General features: G+C 61.1%; 1 protein-coding gene and 1 long non-coding RNA gene across 8 annotated transcripts in view; one reads left to right on the top strand and one right to left on the bottom strand.

The window, feature by feature from the left end:
* Positions 1–4,369: 4,369 nt before the first annotated feature.
* LOC143671234 (uncharacterized) lies at positions 4,370–18,870 on the bottom strand. 2 transcript variants are annotated; one of them, XR_013169511.1, is made up of 3 exons: positions 18,769–18,870; positions 14,527–14,664; positions 4,370–5,416 (listed from the first exon to the last, which is right to left on the bottom strand). It is a non-coding gene; the product is annotated as an uncharacterized LOC143671234 (long non-coding RNA). The 2 variants fall into 2 exon arrangements; XR_013169512.1 differs by lacking the exon at positions 4,370–5,416 and adding an exon at positions 12,161–12,741.
* HAUS7 (HAUS augmin like complex subunit 7) overlaps positions 18,422–25,542 on the top strand; it is a 30,028-nt gene continuing 22,907 nt past the window's right edge. For all 6 annotated transcript variants that reach the window (XM_077146262.1, XM_077146266.1, XM_077146265.1 and 3 more), the window contains exons 1-2: positions 18,422–18,552; positions 19,304–19,419. In XM_077146262.1, the coding sequence (XP_077002377.1) occupies positions 18,439–18,552; positions 19,304–19,419 (230 nt within the window). In that variant the 5' untranslated portion in view covers positions 18,422–18,438. The remainder of the gene's footprint in view (positions 18,553–19,303; positions 19,420–25,542) is intronic.

Here is a 25,542-nt window from a genome sequence, read left to right as displayed (position 1 = left end):
GGTGGGGCCGTGCAAGAGGGAGCTGAAGAGAAAGAAGGTCCAAACCACGTAGGATAACCTTACGCTCCATGAAAGGAGCCGCTCACCAGGGACCACTGGTGACATGCCTGCACTCACTCGAAACGTCCAGAGCAGGGAAATCTGTAAAGACAGAGAGATAAGTGGTGGACGGGGAGAAGGGGTGATGGCCAAGGGGTAGGGATTTCTTTCGGAGATGATGAAATGTTCTCAGCTTAATTTTGGTGCTGATGGTTGCACAACTCTGTGACACTTTAAGTGGGTGAATCTCAATTTGAGTGGACACTAAAATGGGTGAGTTGTTGCTCAATAAAGTGGTTAAAGAGAAAAACAGGGAAGACACACACACACACACACAAACCCGCATCAGGCCTGCTTATTGCCCCAGGAGCCTGTAACATTGCCCTTTCTTTGCCCCCACCCTGGGCCGGAGTGGTTTGAGGGTTGGCACTTCCTGAGCCCTCCATCCTCGACTTCCCCCTCCCGGAGACCCAGTCGGGGGACGAGCCCAAGAAGGAGGCTGCCATCGCCCTCTTGGGAGCCCAGGGGCTGGGGTGCTTTGGTTTGCTGCCTCCCCACGGCCACACACAGTGCCAGAGCTCCAGAAGGCTTCCTGGAGGAGATGACTTGGTGCTGCTCTCTCCAGAGAGAGTGCTGTGTGGTGGACGAGCCGCAAAGAGGGATTTTGCGTCAGAACAAAACGTGCCTGGCAAGGGGTAGAATAAGAAAGGATGTGGTGGGCTCCAGGGAGAGTGAGTTTTGGTGTGGACCACCTGGGGTGGGGTTTGGGGGTTCAGGGGGAGGAGAAAGAACCAGCACAGCCAGGTTGGTGGGGGCAAGGGGCAATGGAGGGCAGGTCTCGGTCTCTTGTGCAGTGTTCACTTCTGCAGCCCTGCCAGACAGGCTCCTGGGGCACCTGGGAAGTGGCAATGAGGAGACCCCCCCCAACCCTCGCCAGGGCATGCCACACAGCTCAGGATTTCTCTGCGTGGCTGGGGACAGACTTCCCAAAGTATGGTTCCGGGGCCTGGAAGGCTGGCTCTCTCCAGGCTGTGGTTTGCAGCTTGCAGGCTGCAATAAGCCCTAACTGCACGCCCGGCCCCAGGCCCACTGAGTCACTCGGCCTGGCCCTCTAATTTGGGGGCCACTCCCAGACCAGCCGGGCGGCACGTCAGTCCCTGGGTCCCCCCCTGTCCCCCAGGCCTTGGCTCTCTCAGCGGTGCAGGAGCTGCCCGCCCCCCAGCTGCAGTGCTGCAGGGAATGGGCGGCCTCCTGCCCTCTGGATTCCTGGGGCTGGAGGAGGCAGGGGAGGGCAGCACGGGCGGGGGGCAAAGCCGGAAGGAAGAGCTGGAATTTCCTGAGGCCTGGGGCTCCCGAGGGGGAGGTTGACACACAGCTGTCTCAGCTCCCTAGGAGCTGGGACGGTCCCTGAGGGCCCTCTCCGGGCATGCCCTCCACCCCTGGGATGCCACTGGACCAGTCCCCCAAAGGGCTGCAGGGTGCTAGGGTGATCCTGCCCTCCCCCCTCCCCGCCCCACTCCAGGAAGCTCCCTCCAGCACCTATGGAGAAGATTCTTTCTTTGGCCAGACCAGCCAGGAGCTCAGCCCTTTCCCCCTTTCACTGGTCTGGGTCCCCAGGGAAAGCCACCCAACCCCACTCTCACCCCGACCCAGGTCCCCAGCCCAGGATGGGGATGTGAAGGCAGAGGGTACCCAATTGCCAGGGGACAGGAGGAAAGGGCAGGGGGAGGGAGGGCAGGGATGGGTCGTTGAACCAGGAGAGCAAGGGGTGGCTGCTGCCCAGACCTTAGTGTCCCAAAGCCCTTTGCCTCCAGAGAGCTCCCAGGCCCGCCCGGCCCCCTGCTGCTCAAGGAGGTGGCTCCCACACTTCTGTGCCCGAGGGTGCCGCTCGCGTGCCCCAGAGCTGGCCGAGCTGGCTTGTGGCGGGCTGAGGCTCCACCATCTGGAAGATGCCCCACGCTGAGGGGCCAGGCGTGGCTGTCCAGGGCTGCCCCTCTCCCGGCCGGGAGCTTTTTTTGACCTTCTCCGGCGGACATAATCACACAGCGGTGCTCCTCCCGGGGCCGCCGGGGCCGCCTCGCCCCACCGGGCTGTAATTTCGGGGTGCGAAGTGGCCTCGCGGGAGGCCGGGCCTGTGTCTAGCTATCTTTAGAGGGCCTTGAGCTGGGCCGCGGCCCGTGGAGGGAGGGTGGTCAGAGGGCAGGGCCTGAGAGCAACGGCGGAGAGTCCTGCACCCTAGCATCCCCTGGGGGCTTGAGCTGAGGTGGGGGTGTGGGGCCTGGGGTGGCGGGTGGGGGGAAGAATGGGCAGCTCTCCTGGGCGGGGGCACAGATGTCAGTGGCTTCAAGAAGTATGGAGACAGCTGGACAGGATTTGGTGACCAGGTGGGCACAGGAAGGAGCAGAGGTCATCACCTATCATCACCACCATCATGATTGTCACCTCATTGTCTCCTCCGTTGCCCCATGTTTCTGGGGCACATGCCCCTCCCTGAGTCCCGTGGGTACAGGGCGGGTGAATGAGTGGGAGAAGGGCCAGTGCAGGAGCTGTGCCACCAGGTGGCCTGCTGATGGCACCTGTCCCCCTGGCCAGGTCCCCACAGAGAGGGGCTTGCTGTGCTGCAGAGGTGGTGGCTCTTTTCCCAGTGGGTACCAGCAGCAAATGCCCCCACTAGAAGCCCCTGATGGGTGCCCCTTGCAGGGAAACCCTGTCCCCCACCTGCTGGGACATCCCTGGGCCTGAGCCCTCCGCCTGCTTGGGGAAATTGCCCGGGCTGAAGAGGGCACCCTCGCCCAAGGCCTGCTTCTCTCACAGGGCGGCCGCACTCCAGGCTTGGGTGACACTGAGGTAGGGTGGATATGAAGGCCCAGCTCCCTTGCCTGACTCCAGAGCACTCCATGGGGTGGGCTGCTCCCTCTGCCCCTCCTGCTCCCAGCCCCTTCGCTCACCTCCCCAGGCGTGGCTCCCAGTGTCCCCAAACAAATGTCCTGTGTGCTAATAGCTGCCTCCCAGCCTGCCTCCAGGGAGCTCAACCACAGACACCCACTTGGGCTTCTGCCCGTGCCCAGGCGGTGCTGCAGGATGGAAGGACTGACTGACCCGCCAACCTGGGCTCAGCTAGCTTGTCCCCTCCCTCCAGGCAGCCCCAAGGCCAGGCTGTCTCCCGTCTGCTCTGTGGAAGTGAGCAGGTGAACCCCCTGTGAACAGCTGGGTCCCCCCAGACTCTCCTCTATGCCCAGCCCCCAGCCCTGCCACCTTGTCAGCTCGGCGGTGGGAACAGCGCCCACTTCCGGTGTGTCCGCGGTTTGCCCTTCCGGCCCAGGCCGGCCTGACCCAACCGTGGGCTGTGAGGAGGCCAGGGTGGGGGGAGCAGGAGGGCAGGGGCTGGGGTGGCAGGCCTGGAGGAGGGGCCCTGAGTGCTGGGAAAGCGGCCCGGCCCGCCCACCCAGGCCAGCGCCTCAAGGGCTGCTGACCCCTGACCCAGCCCAAACAGGAAGTGCCATATCTGCAGGCCGGCCCCAGGAGGAGAAGGAATGTGGGGATGCGTCCAAACCAAACAGTCGGCCAGCTTCCCAGGCCTCTCCTACCCCCGGCCCAGAGTCTGGCCCTCTCTCTACTGAGAACCCCGGGGACTGTCTACAGAAGGGACCCAGGCCAGCCTGGAGCTCCCAGGCCCAGCCCCTAGCCAGCGGGCCCCTGCCCCCTTGGTGGCACCCACATCCGGCTGGCGTCGGGTTATGGAGGCTGGGGCTGCCCACTCCCCAGAAGCTCTATTCTACCCTCAGCTTCTCTTCGGCCTGGCCCCTCTTCCACCACAAGCCCCCCACCCTCACCCCCATTTGCTGTGAGCTGTCCCCCAGGAGAGCAGCTGGGCCTGCCGTCCTCCCTGCTGGTTGTGACACCCCTGTCCTGTTCCTAGCAGCCTCCAGAGGCCTCTCAGACCCATGTCCCCCACCACTTGGCCCAGCTGGCCTGGCCTGTCATCAGGGCTCAGCCCGGCTAAGCTGTCACCTCCTGGGGCACAGGTGGGGTGGGATGGGAGTTGACTTGGTGCTGCACTCCCACCCCCGCCACAAACACCTAGGCTGCGAGCAGGACAAAGTGCTCCCTCCTCAAGGGGGGCTGGGTAGATGCCGCTCCCCAGAGAGCCTGAGGGCCAAGGCTGGTCCCACTGCCAGTCCAGGGAACTGTGAGCCCCTGGGGTTCCCCAGGGCTCCCCTGCCCCAGCTACTTTACCTCCTGCAGTAGTTAGATTCAGCTGTCAACTTGGCCAGGTGAAGGTGCCTAATTCTGTTGCTGTGGCCATGAGCCAATGCTTTTGAACCTCACCTGTTGCTGATTACATCTGCAGTTGGCTAAGAGGTGTGCCTGCTGCAATGAATGATGTTTGATTTAATTGGCTGGTGCTTAAATGAGAGAGTGCAACGTAGCACAGCCCAAGCAGCTCAGCATACCTCATCTCAGCACTTGCAGCTCAGCCCAGGCCTTTGGAGATGAAGAAAGGAATCACCCTAGGGAAAGTTGTTGGAACCCAGAGGCCTGGAGAGAAGGCCAGCAGAGATTGTCCTGTGCCTTCCCATGTAAGAAAGAACCTCAGTGCAAAGAACCTTCAACCCTTCCTCTGAAGAACTATATGTTAACTAAATAAATCCCCTTTTATTGAAAGCCAATCTGTCTCTGGTGTGTTGCATTCCAGCAGCTAGCAAACTAGAACACCTCCCTTCTCTCCTCCTCTGTGAGCTGGGATCACAGTTGCACCTGCCTCCTGGGGCTGTGGGTGGGGTGTGGCTAAGCGGCCAGGCAGGCCAGGCATGGGTGTGCAGGCGGGAACCAGGCTAAGGGCCCTGGGGACCGGGATTGGGAGGTGGGGGGGGAGAAAGGCAGATAGTCACCATGACAACAAATTACCAGATTTTCTGACAAAGCAGTGTCCAGGATGTGGACCTGGGAGCTTCCTGCAAAATGGAGAGCCAGGAGGGAGTGAGGCCCGCTGGGGCCCGGAGTGTTATGAACAGGTGTCTTTTCTCACATTCAATCATAGGCCAGCGCTGCAACCTGCAGAGTCGTTTGCTAAGTGAGGGGGACTCGTCAGTGGCTGGGAAGGTCTTCAAGACGCTTTTCTCAGTGGTGCAAAAGATGAAGTAGGGCTTGGCCTGGGTGTCTCCCCCATCACTTGAGCTGTGCCTAGGCCGGGTGGTCGGGTGGGTAGGTGGGTGGGGGTCTTGGTGGGTGGAATGTGGCACATACCCATGAGGTTGCTCTCCAGGTGCATGGAGATGAGGTTGGAGACCTGGGCCCAATGCTTGTTGCAGATGGGATTCAGGGGCAGTTGTCTGTGAAGGCAGGGGTGACAGAGGCAGGCAGGGGAGAGAGGGCCCTGCAAAGGAGAGGAGAGAGAGAGGCCCTCAGGGAAGGCTGCGGTGAGGCTGAGACGACACGAGACCAGACAGCAGGGGCAACCCAGGCTGCTCCACACTGGGGCTCACTTCCAGGCACCCCAGTCCTGGTGGCTTTGCCCTCTAGCGTTACATCCCAGGCATCTGACCCCTGCCCAGGCCCTGCTGCCTCTTCTCCATCACCACCCCTCCCTGGGAGCCATGATGGATGGGGGGATGGATGGATGGGGGATGGATGGGTGGGGGGTGGAGCACCCTGCCCCTACTGCAGGCCTCCGAGACTGCTCCCACGCTCCCCCACTGGTCTCCACCCCCACCAGCTGCCCCTGGGCCCCATTTGCTCCTGTGGTTGTGGCTCGGCCCCTGCAGCCCCCTGACGTCCCAGAGGCCCCTTGGGACGGCCTGCAGCTGGCTGCTGTGGGGCAGGAGCTTGGCCAGGGAGCGCTGCAGGCCCAGAAAGGACATGCCGCGGATGCCATTGTCATATAGGCTACGGTGCGACAGCTGCAGACTCTCTAGGCTGGGCTTCAGGAGTGGGGATGCGCTGCTGCAGTGGTGGTGCGGCGTGGGGGCTCCGGCCCGGAGCGGGAAGGAGGACACGTGTGCCCGGTGGCCGTGGGGGAGGTCTGGGGTCTCCAGCGCCCTTGCCCTTCTGCTGGCAGGGCAAGGCCTGGCCATGGAGGGGAAGATGGGTGAGCACCTTCTCCTGCCCCCTTCCCTCCCTCCAAGCCCCCTCCGAGGGCCTCCTGGGGTCCCTAAGGTGCCCTACAAAGGCAGCTCAGATGATGGGATTTTAGGGCCATGACGTGCTGAAAATCAGGGGCCAGAGCTGGGGGCAGGCGAGGGTGCACTCCCCAGCTTCGCCCTTCACACAGCCCCAGGCCCGTCCCTGCCCTTTAGGGTCTGCCCGGCCCTCCTCTTTTGTCCCCACTCCCCACTCTCCTTTCTTCCTGCCTGGCTCAATCCCACGATCAGAGGTGCAGAGGAGAGAAAGGCGAGGCTCCCCCAGCACCAGGAGGCCCCCCGAGGGGTGGCTCAGACCCCCACCTCCTGCAGGGACCCCCGTGAGCCCAGGTTGCTGCCCAAGGACCAGGGCTGGGGGGCGGTCAGGGTCGTGGAGACGTCCTAGGCCCGCAGGCATGGAGAGATGCCCCTGGGACACCCCCCCCCGGGCCCCCTCCAGCACGGAAAGCGGCTTCTCCCGGGGACCGCCCCTAGCCCCAGTGGGTGGGCCTGGCCCTTGGGTCTCTGCGGCCCCCTCCGCTCCCACCAGGCAGAGGAAAGGCGGGAGGCGCCAGGGCCGAGGGGAGGCAGGGGCCGGGCCGGCTGGGGCTTGACTCGCAGCCAGCCCCCTGCCCAGGCCCCGCGGCGGCTGGAACAGCGGCGGGGCTGCCCCTCCCTAGCCACTGTCTGCTTTCCTTTGCCCCCTTGGCAGGAGGGGAGAGGAAAAAGCAGTGATTAAACCCAAACGTCCCTGGTAACTTTTTCCTGGAACCCGAGGATACGAGGCAGGAGGCAGGTTAGAATGGGGGAGGCAAATGGGGGGCTGGCCGCTGACCCCTGCCTCCCCCCACCCACATGCTCCTGCACCCCCACCCCCCACCCAGGTGGCCGTCAGCCCTGCAGCGCCTACCTCCTGGCCAGCCCCTCCTTTGGGCACCCGGCCACCCCCCCTCCCGCCCCACTGCTCCCAGGACGGGGTCTGAGCATCTTACTCAGCCCTATGTCTCTGGTCCCACGGCATCTGGCCACCAAGAGGGGGGGGCTCAGGAAGGCTAGGTCTCCTCCCGGGCTCCGTCCCGGAGCCGGTACCCCCACCCAACTGTCCAAGCCAGACCGCGGGAAGCCATCCGCTCCTGGACCCTTGTCTTTCCCGTGCCACCCCCGTCCCTGCAGCCCCAAATCTGGCCCCCCGCCCCCAACCCCTGCCAGGTGAACTCCCCAAAGTGACTCTTGGGTGCCAGCAGGACAGGCCTAGGCATGGCAATGGGGTGGGGGTCCATGGTTCTGGGGAACTCCGCTGGGCGGGAAGGATGGAGAGGTGGTCGCTGAGGGCCCTGGCCACCCAGGTGTCCCCTCCCCCCCAGGCCCATGCCACAGGGCATTCCCCGGCTCTCTCCAGGGCCAGGTGGGCTCCACACTGTCCCCCACAGACCCCCAGGCCTGACTCGGGACTCCTTTGGGCCCACCCTCCCATGTCCAGGTCTCTGCCTGCCCGGCTGGGTGACGCGTCCTTCCTCACGGCTCAGGGAGGGTGGAGGGTGGGCCAAGGGTGGGTGTCAGTCCCACTCATGGGAGATCACGCCAAGCCTGTCTTCCCTGAGCTGGGTGTTGCTGGGCACACGCACGGCTGCAGTTCAGGGCACCCTCCGGCCCGGCTGCCACGTGGCTGTGTCCAGGGACAGCCCCTGGGGACGGCCCCCCTCCCAGGAGCTCTGTGGGTGGTCCAGGCCCGCCCGGGATGGCCTTGGCTCCCCCATGCCTGCCCTGTCCAAGGCACTGGGGCATCATGTTCTCTGCCCCTCACGGGCCCGTCTGTGCAAAGGATCCTGGGGACACCGGCCAGCCCTTTCTTGGTCCACCAGAGAGTGGGGGGACCTTTCAGGGGGCCCTGTGGCCCTAGAGGGAGCCTGGGTCTCACTCTGCAAGGCAAGCTCAGGCCGGCTCTGCAGCCTCAGGCTTCGATCGCCCTGGGCCAGCCTTGCCTCCCCGCCTCCCAAGGCTCCTGGCTCACCTGCGGGGAGGCGGTTCCGGTCCGGCCGCAGGTCCAGCACTGCGGAGTGGCTGGGAGACCAGCGGGGAGATGTCCCCGTCATGCCCAGCTCGTTGCCTTCCCCCTCCCGTGCCAGCAGCTGGCTGAGCTCTGCAGGGCGGGCAGGTAGGCAGACAGGCCCTGCGAGCTGACTCCCAGGCCCTGGGTGGCCTCAAAGACTTGGAAGCCCACGGGGAGCTCCTCATTGCGAGGCCAGCACCCCAGGAGGCCTGGAGGCCACAGCCAGTTACAGGGCTCCACTGTGGGCCCACCGCCTTCCAAGGGGTAGACCTCTTCCTGGCTCCTCCCCTTCTCAGCCCCTGTCCCCCAGCCCCCACCCCTGTGCTTGCCCACACGTGCTGCAGGCCTTCCTGGGTTCAGCTTTATGCCCACCCCAGCCAAGGGGCACCCCATTTGGTCGCATCCTAGTCTCCCAGTTCTTACTGGGCCCAGGCCTGGCCAGGGGTTTCCAGAACCCTTCCTGGGGGCCCCTCCCTTGTGGGGCCCAAGGGCTTGTGCCACCCTCCACGTTCCCCTTTGTCCCTCATCACCACAGCTTGCCGTCCTGGGTGCCATCCCCACTGCCCAGGACAGGGGCCATCTCGGCCCTCCCTGCCCTCCCCTGGCCCGAGGCCCCCTGGACGAGCAGGTGGCTGCACACCTTGCAGGCGTGGGGGTGCAGGCCGCGGGCACCCAGCTACTCCAGGTTGGGCAGCCCCAGGAATGGGGGGTCTGGGACCCAGGTGGTTTCATTCACTGCCAGAGTCCCTGTCCCTGCCTCTCCGCCCCTCCCACAGGCTCCAGGTGGCACCACGGACAGGGGTGGCCCTGCCATCTGCTCAGTGTCAACCAGCCCTCACAGCAGACGGGGCTTCCCCAGTGCATGGTGACACTGCTAGCAAGCGGGGTGTGGTGAGGTGAGAGGGACCACTTGCCTGTAAGGGAGAGCATGGCCAGGCTGGGGAACGCGAGGGTGGGGACGTACCTGCAGGCGCTGGCCGCCTGGGCCGGGCTGGCTGGGGCTCCAGGAGGGTGAGCTGTGGCTGGCCGGCTCCCTGGCCCACTTGGGGGGCCCTGAGGCTGGGGAGGGGGGATGCTTCGGGTGGGGGAACTTGAGAACAAGGTGCAAAGGGTTGACGATGGAGGCGAGGGTGGGGTAAGGCCCCTTTACTCCATCCTGCCCCATCTGGGGGGGCTGCCTGGCCCCAACCAGTCTTCACCACTGGGGGGCCTCAGGGCCTTCAGGCCCCTTCTGGAGTCTTGGGCCCCCACCTTCCGGTCCTGGTGCTTCTCGGTGGGCACCGCCCCCTCCCGGACTCTCGGGGCCCTGCTGGCCTGCCTGGGGCTTCCCCACCGCCGCCTCCAGCCCCTCAGCTGTAGCCTGGGTGGCCCCTGCTCCTGCTCCCTCCAGCTCCCTTCCAGCTGGGGACCCGGGGCTGGGAGCGAGCTCCGTGGGGCCCGTTCCCCAGGGGTCAACCAGGCCTGGGGCCAGTCCAGCTGTCCGTCCTCAGGCCTGTCCAGGTCACCATTCCCAGGGGATGCACAGCACCCGGCCTGCAGGGAGAGCCAGGGGGGATGGGACGGGATGGAGGACCTTCCCCCAAGACGAAGGGGGTTCAGTCACCAGCCACCACCCCCTCCCTGCCTCTTCCCTTCCACCTCCCTCTTCTGTCCTCAGGAGCGCTGCAGTCACCAAGCACTTGGGACTCCGGACAAGGCCCAGACAGGCCCCTCAGAGCCTTGCTGCCGACCCTCACAGCTTTCTTTCTGAAGGGGATGCTGCTGCTTGGGGTGGGGTTGGCCACCTGGATGGCGGGGCTGGGGACAGGCCGTAGGCCTCTGGACGTGCCCTAGACCTCAGGGTAACTCTTCTGTGTCCCCCAAACCTGGCTGCACAAAACGCTCTTCTCCCCTGGGTGCCAGGCCCTATATAGCCACCCACCCCTGTCCAGCCAGCCTGGAGCCATCCTCCAGCCCCAGTTGCAGGGGCTGCCCCCGTCCTGGGGGATGGCATAAATCTTTCGGAGGTCCACAGTCCCCACCCCCCGCGCCCTCTAGGGCACTGGGCTTTCAGGCCTCTTGGGGCTGGGGCTGGCTGCTCACCACTGGGGGCTCTGGGGGGCGGGAGCAGGCCCATGGGGGAGGGGGGCCGCAGGCCCAGCCCAAAGCAAGCCGCCCACCCAGGACCCCGGCTGGCAAGGGAGAGGCATGGGCTTGCAGGCAACGGGCCCCAGGGCCACCGTGGGCAATGGGTGAGCCAAGGAGGACCCTGTGCCACCCACCGAGCCCATGGGCTCTTCTGCCCGGGCATGCCCTCTGAAGCCACCCACCTCCAGCAGAAAACCAGGCCCGCGGGCCGAGGGAGGGCCTCCCTGGGAGGGGCTGAGGACCCGGCTCTGTTCTAGGCTCTTCTCCCTACTCCCTGCCTGCCTCTAGGCCATTCTAGGCCTCGACTTGCCCCTCTGTAAAATGGGGGTGGAGATGGGGGTAAGAATGGCCTGCAAATGCTCCACACCCTCCAAGAGTCCCGAGTCCCTCTGCAGTCCGGTGCTCCCGGGCAGCCCCCACACTCCTGCGCCCCCCCTTCAGGCAAAGGGGTGCATGAGGGCCTGCCTGGGACGAGGGAGAAGGCAGATGGGCTTTAGGGAAGGGGCCTCTGGGTGAGGGCAGAGAACAAAGGGGTGTCTGACTGCAGGTCCCCTGGCCAGCACCTCGAGGGTTCCCAGCGGTCCCCACCAGACTGTCTCTGCTCTGCAGCTCCAGCCCCAACCCCCATTCGGGGAGGTGGGTTAGGGTAGGCGGGGTGCGGGGGGGCTGGCCGGGAGGCCCTGATTTCCCCACACCAGTCTTTCAGGCCAGGGCTGAGGAGGCTTTTCCTCCAGCTCCGTCCAGCGTTGACTTACGTTTGGAAGAAATCTCTCAAAATGAGTTAATTGTGGGCAAGGCCTTGAGGGAGGGGAGAAGGGGAAGCGGAGGGGGAGGAGAAGGGGCTGGGGAGGGTTTTCCCACCAGCATCCTGGGGTTGGCGTCTGTCCCAGGCCACCAGGGGACAGACACCCTGGAGGGTTAGGGGAGCATGTCAGAGCGGGGAAGCCTTCCCCCATAGGTGTGTCTGTAGGGGGCCACAGTGGACCCACCACTGCCGCCTCCCCCCCCTCCCCTCACATGTGCCGCACACCCAGACCTTGGGAGCTGGGGCCTGCCATCTGCCCGTGTGCCCCTTGGGTGACACAGGCCGTCTCTGGGCCAGAGTTCTGTCTGGAGGCTGCTGTAGAGGCTCAGGTGGAGGGCACCGGGGCACGGGCAGCCAGGCCAGGGCACAGCGCTGCCACCAGGGGAGGTTTGCACAGGGACGCACTTGATGGAGAAGGATCAGAATCAGGGGGGCGGTGCTGGACCCACCCCAAGTTACCAAACCAGGAGCCAGGCCTCCCGCCTCCGGGTCTGGGGCCTTTGCCTGGCATTGTCCGGGGTGGGGGCTGGGGTGGGACCCTAACTGAGGTGGGCCCTGGAGATGGCCTCTATGACGGGAGCCCTGGGGCCCCAGCTCTGCCCTCCCCCCGCCTGGGGATGGATTCTGGAATCCTGGCCCCCAACCCATTTGTCCTCCTCACCGCCACTCCCCAGGCGCTGACTAACATCCTGCCATCTGGTTCCCATTAGCGGGGCTGGGGGTGGGGAGCTGCTCCCAGGTTTCTCTGGCACAGCCAGGCTCGAGGAGGGAGGGACCCCCCACTCCTACCCACCTAGGCGGGAAGGAGCTGAGGCCGGGGGCCCTGCTTGCTCCCCGGTCTTGGGGAGTCCCGTCCCACCCCCCACTTCCTTTTGTCGGGGCCCCCACAGCAAACCTATGTGGGCACCTGGGAAGCAGCATCCCTCTGCCCGCCCATCCAGTCTTGGGGTGCCCGGCCATCGTGGGGCCTTCGAAGACACCGCCACGGGGCAGAGCCAGCCTGTTGGGGGACTCAGCAGAACCAGAGGTCCGCAGCCAGCTTTGGCTGCCTCCCCCACCTCCCTGCCCCCTCGCACACAGAGCTCACTTGTGGACTTGGGCTGAGACAGGCAGGCCCCAGGCCAACACCCATCCTGAGCCCGGTGTCTGCAGCCGAGGGCGGAGGGATGGCGGGATTTTCCAGGAAACAGAGATACAGTCTGGGGGTTGCTGGAAAGAGCTCTGGGCTCCTGGCTGGCCATGTGATCTTGGGAACAAACCTTCCCTGCTCGGAGCCTCGGGCTTTCCATCTGAACGTGGTGGGCATGGACCCCTTAGAAAGTTCTAGAATCTTCCGAGGTGGAGGGGGCCTAGAGAAAGGTTGCTTCCAGCAGCCTTGGAAGATGTCAAAGCAGTGTCCTTTCTCCTTCAGGGCTACTCGAACTGCACAGCTGAGCTCTCCTCCCACAGAGGGAAGAGAGGATCCTTTACTCACGGAACATTCCTGAGCCCCCACCGTGGGCCAGATTCTGGGCAGGCCCTGCGGTGCAGATGGCTGGCTCCCCTGCACTCACGGCATCTGCTGGGGAGCCCCAGAACTCCCATCGGAAGGAAACGGATAGCTGCGGTGACAGGAGGGAGATATTTTAGGGAGGAGAGACGAGGGCTGTGACATAGGGCCCTTCAGGCCGAGGTGTGAGTTTGGAGGAGAGGGTGTTCCCACAGAGCCACAGCCAGTGCCAGGGCCCCAGGGTGGGAAGGGGTTCGGCCCGATTTGAGAACCAGCACGGAGTCCAGCGTGGCGGAGTGGGCTGGGTGAGGCGGGTGAGGCGGGTGAGGCAGGGCCAGGCCTGGAGGGCCAGTTCGAGAAGGGCACCGAAGGGTGGCGAGCGGGCTGGCCTTGCACCTCGCAGGGACGAGACAGGCTGTCACTGTGGGCCTCTGAGCAGGGCGTCATGGGGACTCACGTTGCAAACGGAGCCCGACGGGTGGAGGAGGGAGAGTGGATACAGTGGTCCCTTCAGGCTCGGAGGGACCGAATTTCCATCGACTGAGCTACAGGGCACTGGGGGGGGGGGGGCAAGCAACTCTGGGGCAGCATGGTGGGGGGTGGGTGAAGGTTCTAGAAGACAGTCCGATAAGGGACTCTGGAACTCGGGCCCGAGGTCTGGGCTGCAGTCCCAGCCACCCTGCTTTGCAGGCCATTCTGTCATCTGCCGCCAGGTCCCGGGCTGGGCACTGTGGGGCTTGGGGCAGCACACTTTGTCCCTTGGGGTGACCTCCAGAGAAAGGGGACAGGCCCATTCTTGAGTCAATGACATCTTGCCCAAGGAAAATCAAAACCAGTGTGGGTGCCAGCGCACGCTTCTGTGGGTGCTGGGTGCACCCGTGAAGGTGCATGGAGGCCCTCTCGGGGTGTATGCTCACACGTACGTCTTGTGTAGAAATAGGGGTGCAAGGGGCCTTTCGCCCCTTAAAGCCTGGAGAAGAAACAAGCCAATCGTTCCCTGCCCTCTTCCTGTTCCCTTCCCTGGAGAGAGCCCAGCTTGTTTTAATGCCACTGAAACCTCAGAGGATCTGGTCCCAATTAAACTACTTTTCTTGCAGCTGCTTTCGTGAGCCCTAAATCCACCAGCCGGTCCCGACTCATCATGCGTGCTTCCTCGTCTGAGACCTGGCATTCCAGTGAGCGAGCGGGAGGGATTCAGGGCAGGGGGTGGGCCTGGGGAGGCTGCCTGTGGGAGGTGGGCTGGAGGGGTGGTCGCAGCGAGGTGGCCTTGGGGCAACAGTCCCAGGTGGTCCATGTGGCAGGGTACAGGGAGCCGGTCCAGGTTGGGATTGGGGCCACATGGGGGCCAATTTCCCCTCCTTTTTCCCCCCATTCCAAAAATTCCAACTGGTTCCAGCTAATACCATGCTCCCCTCCCCACCCTGGCTTCTGGAGAAAGCTGCAGGGGAGATAGGGTGGGCAGAGTCGGGGGCAAGGCGGAGCGCCCCTCCCACTCTCCCAGCACTGTCCCCCTGAGTGGGCCTGCTTGTGTCCCTGTCCAGACACGTGTGAGTCAGCCCTGCTGGCCCTGCCAAGCCGTCTAGACCCGAGATTCTCCCCGCGGAGGGGGCCAGCCTGCCGCCAGGGCAGCCTGTGCCCCACCCCCCAGCAGGTCCCCCACCCATACCCCGCCATACACCCGTCCCTGCCCGGGGTCCTGGGTACTGCATGGGGAAGGGGGGTGTTGGCCGGAGGGACCACCCCCTCGGCTCAAAGGACTCCCCTTTGCTGCTGGAGGTGGGGGGATGCCCAGTGCAGGGGCCCAGGTTTGACAGGGTGACAGGGCAGTATGGCCGTGGGCCCCCCGTCCAGGGAATGACCTGCCCCCCTCCAGGGCTGGCTCTCCAGCTGTCCTCACCTGGCATCTTTGTGGCTCTGGCCCAGCAAAGTGACCAGAAGTGACAAGCAGAGGAGGCTGAAGGCCCAGGGCAGCATCTCCGCGCTCATGCGCTGCTCGACTCCCACGGTGGACACAGAGGCCGAGACTTGGAACATTCTAGAAGGGGCCGCATCATCAGTCAGCTCCCAGATTGGCATCTCATCCACCCCGATGGATAACCCCCCACCCCAAAGGTGTGCAGCCAGGGCAGGCTTGCGCCTGTGAAGACCCCCAGCCTCAGCGGGGGAATTTCATGGTGGGGGTGGACTGGTGGGTACCCAGTAGCACGTGGGTGGCCAGGCAAGACCCTGAGGTCCCTTAACCCACACCAAAGCGCAGGGTCCCTGCAGCCCAGAGGCTCTTCCTCGTAGCACTCACAAGGCCCCCTGCTTTCATAGGTTGCACCCCAATCCCACTTCTCCATGACTTGGCTTCCTCTTGGAGTGGGCTCCCAGCTGGCAAAGCTCCCCCCTGCCCCACGGCTGCTAGGGAGGTCGATTCAGGTGACACTGATTGTTGGGCCCCATGTTTCTGTGCCACTGCACCTGGCACGGGGCCGCAGTGGATGGGATGCTCTGGCCTCCAGCGCCGCCAGTCCTCTCCCCGGCCCCACAGGGACAATCGTCTGGTCTCACTTGCCAACCCATTTTCCAAGCACTGACATGGGGTCAAGATCCTGTGTGGACCACATTTCCCCAGGGCCGCATGGCCCCCCACCCCCCTGCCACCCAAGTCCCTCCTAGGTCAATGAGTCCTACAGCTCCATCTCCAGCCCCTGACCCAAGCAGACCTCCCTCGCAGAACCCGGGGGCTCTGGGCTGGAATACCCCTTAGAGACCGGTCTGGCTTGCACACCTCCCAAGACAGGGAGCTCACTCCCTCTCGAGGTAGCCAGCTGGTGTGTGGAGACTGCTTTCTGGGAGAAATGCTTCCTTGTATTGAACTTGAGCCCATGTTTCCAGAAGCTTCTATTGCTCAGTTCCATCCTCCCCCCCCCCCCCAAGAGGCCCCACAGCCTCCCTGTTCCCACCCCAGACTCCAGTATGCCATGATCCGGGTGCAGCTGCAGCAGCCAGCTCCATGGACTGAGGGCTGGCCAGGAGGTCTTCCGGCAGGGGGATGGACACCCCTGTAGATGGCCATGTCCTCTTGAGGCTCTGCCAACCCCTCCAGGTCCCACCCTGCACTGGAGACAGAGCTGCTGAGTCGGGGCAGAGCCTACTCAGCAAACTGGCTCCATTGGGCTGGGTGGAGGGGGGCAGTTTCCTTCCAGAATACACACAGGCTGGTTTCTCCATGAGCCTCAGGAACAGAGGGCATGGGGGGGTAGTGGTGGAGGCTGCCACACTGCCATGCTTTCTCCCGCCAACTTCCCCTGGTCCTCAGAAAAACCCACAAGAATTTGAACGTCTGAGCTAGGGTTGCGATCGAAATGAAATTTAAAGAAAAAAAAAGGAAAAGAAAGAAAAACAAAAACAGAAAAAGAGGATAAAAATTTTTCTAAAAACAACCCAAAGCCCCTTCCAGTCCTCTGCTGCCAGAAGGGCCGGAGACAGCAGCCACATTGGAGTGGGAAAGGGGCGTGAGGGGCATGGCGGGGGCTGTGTCGGGCCTGTCTTCAGCTCAGGTGCGATGACTCTGGGCCCTCAGGATAGCTCGAAATTCCCAACATCTCTGCAGGGAATCGGGACAGGCTGGGGGCTCTTTCCATTCTCCCCAGACTCCTGCCCATCCCTTCTCCCAAGAGACAGCTGGTGCCTTCTGGTGCACAGGCCTGTTTCCAGCCAAGTCTCCTGCCCACGTGGCCTGCCTCCCCCCCTCCCCAGCATGTGGAAGGGCCCCGGGTAGCCCCCAACCCCACTAGCTTCTCCCCTAGTGGCTGCCTGGTGCCCTTGGCCTACTGGAGACGTTACCCAGCCCCTGTGCTGGGCCCCAGGGAGGGGACTCTGGGCTGGCAGCATGGGGGTGCCCACCGAGACCTGCTCCTGGTGGGCTCGAGGGACTCAAGGGGTCTTGTGGGGTCTGCAAGTGCTCGTTTTGCCAACTGAGGGCAAGGGATGGAGGCACCCGGGGTTGGGGGGGGAGGAGAGGGGGTTGGGAACAGAAGACACGAGCTGCTTGGCAGAGTATGTGTGTGTGTGCAATCAGGGGTGTGTGTGCACACATGGGGGGTCATGGTTTTGAGTGGGAGCGAGGCCGTGTGTGTGTATAGGCAGGACAGTGACACTGTGCGCACTTCTGTGCCTGGGTGCAAATGATGGAGAGGGGCACACATGCTCTCCCACCTGCCACAAAGGAAGGAGTCAGAGAACATTCTGGACTCAAACGGCCCTTTTCAAAAGAGGGCTTCCAAAGGTTATGGGTTCAAAGAAATGGGGGGAGAGTACCCAAAAAAGCACACATCCTGTAAGAAAGATGGGGAGGCAGTGGGGGACCCAGGCTGGCAGGAGGGAGGTGGAGAGAGGCAGGGGACAGAAAGAAACCCAGAGAGGCACAAGGAGACACCCGGACAAGGGCCCAGAGTGAAAGTGGTGTGTGGGAGGGACAGTGCCACAAAGACAGGGCCACTGGGGTGAAAACTGGAAGGGGCAGGGAGAGCCCCGGCAGCAGAGTGGGGAAGGGGGTGGGGGGACACCCAAGGCCCAGGGACTATCCTACTCGCACCCGGTTCCTTGCACTTCTTATACATGACCAGGTGTCAAGGGGCTGGCTGGGGGCGGGGGGCACGGAGGCACAAGGAGAGGGGTCCCTGGAAGAAACCTACATCTAAAATCCCAAGTCTTAAGGTTGGCTTGCCGGTTCAGTAAGAGACTCTCCCTGTGGCAATAAGGATGCTGAAAATCACAGGGTTGGGTTGGTGGGCAGGGGTCAGCCACAGCGACCACGGAATCTAACCAATAAACTGGAGTGCAATAGGTATTTGGGGAATACATAATATCTTGAAAGCCTGGGGAGCCACTGCAGGGCTGTACGTGTCGCTGAGGGGGACAGGTGATGAGATTTGCTCTTGAAAAGGATTCAGTCCCTCAATTGCGTCAGGCGTGGCAGCTGAATCAGGGGACAAGTCTGGAGGCAGGTGACAGGAGATGGAAGGGCCCTAGGAGGGACGGACTCTGGACGGGATTGAGATGAGCTGGGGGCTTTAGAGGGTCGGCGTGGGGAGCGTAGGGATCGAGGAATTTAGTCCCCAATATGTTGAGTTTCATGGCAGGAGTGATGCAAAGAAATGTGTAAGCGGGAGGCACCCAGAGAACCTTCCATGAAGGTCAAAAACAGAGTCCAGCTGGGGGGCAGGCACGATCCTAAGTGATTCACAGAAATGATCATCTGATTTATATCCCCCAGGCTCCCGCATGAGGCTCGTGTTTTGCTACCTCCACCAGAGGAGGGTTAGGAGGCACAGAGAGCTTAGGTAACTGGCCCAACGTCACACAACCAGCAAGTGGCGCCGGGATGGGACTCCAGAAGGTTCCCTTCAGCCACGCACGGCTCTGACCGTGGGAAGTGGGATAGCGCGCGCGGGGCCCGTGCTGCGGCCAGGGCTCCCGCGCGTGCTCCCGACGCGAGGCAGCAGCGCCCCCTCCCGGAGGAAGCTTGGCCCGCCGCGTCTCCACTACCTGCCGCTGAACGCCGTCGCGCGGGACCACGACGCAACCGGGAGGCGGCGGCGGCGGCGACACCCGGCACGCTCGCCCCGCCCCCTGGGTGGGGCCTCGGCGGGGGCGCGGAGCTCCGGCCCAATGGGCAGGCGCGCTGGGCGGGGACTAACGGCACCGCCTTTGACGTCGGCCGAGGCGGGAGGGCGGGCAGAGCGCGGGCTCGCGCGTGATTGGCACCCGGGCCGGCAAGTGAGGGCGCTGCGTGGGCGGGGCATGGTGCCGAGCGGGAAACATGGCCGGGCTGGGCACTCCGCGCATTATGGGAGGCGGCGGCGGCCATGAGGACAAGGTCGAGGGCGACGAGGGCCTGCGCAAGTCGGCCGTGGAGGTGTTCAGGAAGCTGAAGGTGCCGTGGGCCCGGGGGGCCAAGCCCGGGGCGGCGGGGCTGGCGGCCATACGCGGCCAGGCCAGTGTCCTCTCCCCGGCGTGGCCCGCGGCCCGCAACAGACAGTTCCGGGCGCGCCTCGGGGCCGGGCGTCTCAGGCGGGTGCCGGGACCCGGGCCGCGGAGCCGGCGGCGTCCGGGCAGGGCCCCGCGGGGCAGGGGCAGGGCCGTCGGGTACCTGTGGCGGCTGCTGGGCTTTGTCGAGCCCCTGCGAGGTGTTCGGCCCTTCTTTGCGCCCTTCCGGCCTGATCGTCTTCAGCCATCCCGCAAGACGCGGGCTCCCCACCCCCACCCCGCCCGTGGTAGTCGCGAGAAAACCCGGCTCCCAGAGGTCGGCCGCAGTCCGGGTCCGCCCCTCGCCCCGCCTCCGGGCTGCCCCTCCCTTGCCCCGCCCCTTTCCCTTCTGGTCCCACTGCTGGGAGGCTGGATCCCGACTCTGGGCCACCTGGCTCCCCGATCCCACGCGTGGCTTCTAGATCCGACTACTCCGAGAGCCCCGACCTTGTGGGGTGTGGGGTGTGTGGAGGATGCATGGAGTCCTGCTCTGGGGAAGGTGGGCGCAAGAGCGCACTGGGACCCACCGAGGCAAAAACCACGGTGGGAGTGGAGACCCAGGCTCCTATGAGGGGCTGAATGCAAACGGGACAGTGGTGAAAGGCGTTTCAACTTAAGTCTGGCTTTCTAAAATTGGCCTGACTTTTTTTTTTGCATAGGACCTAGAATGTCCCTTCCTGGACGGTCTGTATCTCTCAGAACCCAAGACGATTCAGGAACTGCTGTGTAGCCCCTCCAAGTACCGCCTGGAAATCCTGGAGTGGATGTGTATAAGGTAATCTTGTCCTTTCTTCCTCTTCCCCCGCATCCTGTACATAGGATGCCATATAACCCCTCCCTGCCCCCCGGCCAACCCCAGGAAGATGGTCTCCCATTATTTTTCCGAGTAGCTGTTCTCCCAGATCCTCCAAACCCTATCTTGGGCTCACTGTGAAAGCAGCAGGTTAGGGAAGCAGTGCTGACTAAGGAGCCAGGCTCAGATCGGAGGTGAGAAGGGCCCCCCTAACAGCGAGCAGTGCTGGGGCTCGTCCTTTGGCCACCTTGCTAAAGGACTGAGCTTGGCTTTGGAGTGGCTTTCTTGGCATTTAAGAGCTGGCAAGGGGGTGATGAGCAGGGCCGGGACCTGGGCCCCCCCGTCCCCCGCCTGGGGCCCAGCTCCCTGGGTGGCCTTTGACTAGCACCAACTCTTGCCAGCCTGTGCTGGCCCAGGCCCGTGGGCTGGCACTGTGCCAAGACCCCATTTCCCAGGCCTCCGGGTCAGGGCCCAGCAGGGTGTGTGCCATAAACAGAGCCAGCTCAGATGGCAAGGGGAGTTGGACGAGATGCCCCCCGAAAGGAGGTGGAAAAGATGTAGAAAGGCCCGTGGAATGCCTTTTCCTTGGGAACAGCATGCCAACTGTTTCCTTGCACTCAGTCCCAAACATTCTCTCTTGGTGATGAAGCCCCTGAGCTGATTGCCTGCCATAAAGCCTCCCATGGAGGGCTGGCTCATGTGTTTTGTGTGATCCCCAGCGGCCTTTCTAAGATGGCAGTGGTTGATGGGTATGGGGAGCCTTCCGTGAGGAAGGTCCAGGCCTGTCGGCTCCTGGTGCTGAGGATGGGACCTGGGTGTGAGCCTCAGGGTGGGGCACCAAGGACCCAATCTGCACCCTGCTGGTGGGTGCTTGCCAGACTGCAGGGCTGCTGTGGGATCAGCTCTGGACTTGGTGTCCGAGGCATGGATCACTGGAAAGAGGAGGCATTTTCAGTTTTCCAACATCCTCTCCTGCTGCCCTCCAGCCCCCTCCCCCGGCCCTTCGCCAGGCCTCAGCACACTTGTTCCCTCATCACCTTTCGCTTTTGCTCATATTGTGTACCCCCTGCCACCCGCCTTGGACCCCAGAAATGCTCTGTACACTTCGGGTCTCTGTCTGTTGTACATATCCTTACACAGTCTCCTGAGATCCAGGTCACTTGTCTCCTTTTTTTGAGGGTGGTGGTGGTGCATAGGCTGGGAATTGAACTCAGGTCTCCCGCATGGCAAGCGAGCATTTTACCACTGAACCACTCATGCACCCTTTGTCTCCTTTGAAAACTTCTCCGGTTCCCAAGGCAAAACATATTCCTCTTTCCCACAGATGTTCACCTTTCTTGGGCACCCCTCCCCAAGAGTCCTCCACGTGTTCGTTCTGTCTTGGCCTGCCCTTGTGTTCAGCCCTCTAAGAACCAGGAGCTGCTGGTGGGCAGACACTGGGCAGGACTCCTGTGCACAGCCCCAGGCCCTGGCATGGTGCTGCGTGCACAGTAGGGACTTCCTTCATGGCTGTGGGATGATTGGCAGATGTGAGTGGGTGTTCTCAAGGAGTTGGGGGATGAGTGGTGCAGGAATAACACCTGCCTGTGCACTCTGGCCCACAGTGCTGTGGGTGCTTACAGGGAGGAGGTGGCATTTGATCTGGGCCTTTGGAGGGTGGCTGGGATTCCTGTCCCATGGGTGGGACATGAGGGAGAGTCTAAGCAATGATGCTGTGCTCCTGTTGACAGGAGTGAGAAATCGGTTTGTGGGAGAGGAGGGGAGGGCCATGCTGCAGCAGAGCGGGCCCCAGTAGTAGCTCAGGGCAGCTCATGTGGGGACTTGTAAGCCACACAAAAGCCATTCAACTTTGTTCTCCAGGCAGGGTGAGCATGGGAGGATTTTCGCCAGGGGAGAAACAAATTTCATTCGGCATTTTTGCAAGGCAAATTCGGGCTCTGCAGTGGGTGGATTTGGAGGGGAAGAGGCTGGAGGCAGGGTGACCAATGTGGAGGCTGTTGCAACAGCCCTGGGAAAAGGTGGAGACTGTTTTGAGTGGTGGATGGCTTCTGTGACAGCCGCTTTTGCCCAGGAAGGACAGAGCCCATTCCAGGTACCTGGGAGGTAAGACTGAATGGGGGTAGCCCAGGCAAATGCAAGGGTCTTAGCTGAGCTCCCAGGAGGAGTGAGGCCAAAGCCACATCCTGGAAAGGCTCTTGTGGGGAGGAGGGATGCATAGATTGGCCTGGAGCAGGCAGAAGCCAGAGGTGGCAGGGAACCAGATTTCTCGGCTAGCCAGAAAGGGAGGTGTTTCACTTTCCTAAGGCTGCTGGAATGCAGCCTACTAGAAATGAGTGGGCCTTTTCAATGGGGATTTATTAAGTTATAGATTTACAGTTCTAAGGCCATGAAAATGTCCAAATTGAGGTTTCAAAAGGAAGATACCTTTTTGGAGGAAAGTCTTTGCATCTGGGGTTCCTCTGTCACATGAGAAGGCACATGGTGACATCTGCTGGTCTTCTAGGTGTTTCTCTCTTAGCTTCTTGTGGGGTGTTTTCTTTCTTTGTATCCTTCACTTGGTTTCATCCCTCTGCTCTCTGTACCTGTCTGTGTTTTCTGCTTTTGTTCTCTTTATAAAGGGCTCCAGTAGAAGGGGTAAGACCCACCTTGAATTGGGTGGGTCACATCTCCATGGAAGTAACTGAATCAAAAGAACTTACCCATAATAGGTCTAGTTTTTTCTGGGGTACATAATAGATTCAGACCAGGGCAGGAGGGATGGAGGGCTCTAGCCCTATCCCCCAATGCGTCCTGTACTTTTCTAAACATAAGACACTGAGTCTTAAGAAGAAGACTTCCTATGTACAATTGCATTTTATGATCCAAAGCTGGTACTTCAAAAGGATTGGGCAGATTTCAGTCCTCCTCTCCCCTAAACTTCATGTCTGCTTTCTTTTCATATAGCTTCTTCATCATTTAGACCCCAGTTCAGGGTCTCCTTGCCAACTCCCACTCTGGCAGAAGCTTGGAGGTGCCCCCGACATTGGCTGGGGTCTTGGCATCACGGCTCTGGGTGGCCCATGGGCTGGACATTTGCCCTCGTCCGGCACAGGAGGCAGAACCCCGGGTTGCTGGATTCAAGGCTCTGTGGACTGCCTTAGCTCCCAAAGAGCTCAGCTTTCTTTCAAGACCTCCAGTACCATCAGGTGCTACTCTATGCCCTGCTGAATCAATAGAATAAACTTTGATTGCAGCCTTTTCTGAATAAGGTCACTTGAATTTTTTTCTGCACATTTTTTATTGTAAAATGTAACATGTACAAAGCAAAGAAACAAAAAGCAATTTTTTTTTTATTAAAAAAAGAATTAACAAAACAATTAGAAATCATTCCAATCTACATGTACAATCAGTAATTCTTAATAACATCACATAGTTGCATATTCATCATTTCTTAGTACATTTGCATCGATTTAGAAAAAGAAATAAAAAGACAACAGAATAAGAATTAAAACAATAATAGAAAGAAAAAAAACAAAAAAAAACAAAAACAAAAAACCTATACCTCACATGCAGCTTCATTCAGTGTTTTAACATAATTGCATTACAATTGGGTAGTATTGTGCTGTCCATTTCTGAGTTTTTATATCCAGTCCCGTTGTACAGTCTGTATCCCTTCATCTCCAATTATCCCTTCTCTACAAAAAGCAATTTTTAAAGCACACTTCAACAAGTAGTTACAGAACAGATCCCAGAGTTTGTCATGGGCTACCACTCCACCATCTCAGCTTTTTCCTTCTAGCTGCTCCAAAACACCAGACTGTAGAAGGAATATTAATATAGTGATTCAGCAGTCATACTCGTTTGTCAAATCCTGTTCTCTCTGTTCTACCTCCTTCTCCTTTGGTCCTCTCCCAGTCTAAAGGGATCTTTGGGCAATGCTGTTCTGACTTTTTCATGCTGAGAATGGGTGTCTACACTAAAGGACAGGGGGATGTAATCAGTTGATAGTCTTGGAGAGGCTGGTCCCTCTGGGTTTTTGGGGTTTATCTGACCTAGGAAACCTCCAGAAATTATAGGTTCCAGGAGAGCAAACTTAGTACCTGAAACCTTTATAGAGTCTCAGTTCGAGTCCTAGATGTTCTTAAGAGTCAACAAGAGTGGTGTTGGTTGGGATTTAGCAAACCATGGCTGATCGGCACGATCTAGCTGAAGCTTGCATAGAAGTAGCCCCCAGAACAGCCTCTTGACTCCATTTGATTTGATCTCTCTTGGCCACTGATGCCTTATTTTCTTACACTTGTTTTTCCTCTTTTGGTCTGGAAGGCATTGTTAATCCCACAGTGCCAGGGCCAGACTCATCCCTGGAAGTCGTGCGCTATGTTGTCAGGGAGACTTTCACCTCTGATATGAATAAGATTACAAGTTTTTGTGTCCTTATGTTTTAGCAGATTTAAGCGGCTTGCTTTCATCCACCCCAGCAGATCAGTGAGCGCTTTCTTCCCTGCCCCACCTTGTCACAGCTGTGCGGAGCAGCCAGCCTCCTAGTTCCTCACCTGCAGGAGCTGCCTTCTTTTCATCCATCTTCTTCCCCAGCTCCATGTGTTCAGGCGGGTGGTTGTCCTAGGAAGGCGTAAAGATAGCAGGGCTGCTGGCAGACAGCAGGGCCCTCCGTCTCTGCTGCAGTCCCGGGGCCTCAGGCTCCAGGGTGGCCCCACTGTATTTCAGGGTGCCAGCCTGGTCAGGGCAGATGGGGCCTGGGACACAGGAGTGTGGTGGCATTGCCTGGGGAAGGAGGTGTGAGCCTCACGGCCCTCTCCACACTGCAGCCCCCGTGCCCTATCCCACCATGCTCGGCGGTCAGCCCTGCTGGGCCTGCTTCCCAGCCACGCACGTTGTGGTCTCAGACCTGTCCCGGCCCCGACCTTCAGTAGTATCTACCTAGCATGGCCAGGACCTCTGCAGGGGGCCAGGTGCTGAGCTGGGGCTGGAGGTGCAGTGCCAGGACTGTCTCTTCCCTCCCTCCAGGGGCCTGGGCATTGCAGGGAGCCCCTGCAGTCCACGTCTAGAAACGATTTTGCCCTCTGAAGGTGACATGCTTAGGAGCGGCTGCAATCAACGTTTGTCTGTTGGAGGCAGTCAAAGGTGGGGGTTCACTGCGTCAAGATGAACAGCTGGGATTGCTTAGAATCCCCAGTGGGGGCCGGGGCTGTGACCACAGCAGCTGTACACCCAGGGCTCAGAAAATCTCGTCTGCAAGGAGCCAGAGAGTCCATATTTGGGGCTTTGGGAGTCGTACAATCTGATCTCTGCTGTGGTCACTGTCTCACCTGTTTAAACTGTGACCCAAATTAGCAGGACCTCTCACCAAAGGATGCTTTTTACAAAATAAAAGATGTCCCCTATTGAAAGAACTAAGCATCAACATTTACTCAGTTTCCTAGGGCGGCTGTAACGAAGTGCCCCATGTGTGGTGGCTTCAAACACCAGCAATTTATTCTCCCACGGTTCTGGAAGCCAGAAGTTCAAAATCAAGGTGTTGGTAGGACCAGGCTTTCTCTGTGGTCTCTGGGGAAGAGTGGGTTCTGTGCCTCTCCCAGCTTCTGGTGGGGGCTTGCCAGCAATACACGGTGTTCTCTGCCTCGCTCCTCACATGGCCTTCTCCCGTCTGTCCATCCCAATTTCTTCCAGTTATGTTGGAGTAAAGGCCATCTTACCCCAGGATGACCTGATTTTAATTTAACAACCTTATCTCCAAATAAGGGCATGTCCTGAGGTTCTGGGGTGTTAGAGCTTCAGCATATCTTTGTAGGGGGCAGGGGAGGAGGGGGATGTCACAGTTCAATCCAGAACCCACGGGGCAGAGGGTGATGATGTTGGCCGGGCTCACTTGTGGGCTGCAGTGGGCTGGGCAGGGTGAGTTGGAGTGAGCTGACTCGGTTCACTTGGGGCAGACGGGAAGAAAGTGCTCCCTGTGTGCGGTGAGGGGAGGACTGCATTCCAGTGGCGGCTGCGAGCACTTGGGCAGGGCTAGGAGGTGGGCACCACGGGGTGGGAGTGGGGCTGAGCCATGCACACGAGCCAGGGCCAGGGGGCCTGGGTCTGACGTGCTGCAGACAGGTCTGTGCC

Source organism: Tamandua tetradactyla, chromosome X (genome assembly GCF_023851605.1).
Source record: "Tamandua tetradactyla isolate mTamTet1 chromosome X, mTamTet1.pri, whole genome shotgun sequence".
Classification (NCBI taxonomy): Eukaryota; Metazoa; Chordata; class Mammalia; order Pilosa; family Myrmecophagidae; genus Tamandua; species Tamandua tetradactyla.
The sequence above is the reverse complement of the archived record's forward strand: the minus strand, read 5'-3'. Positions and strand labels throughout refer to the sequence as shown.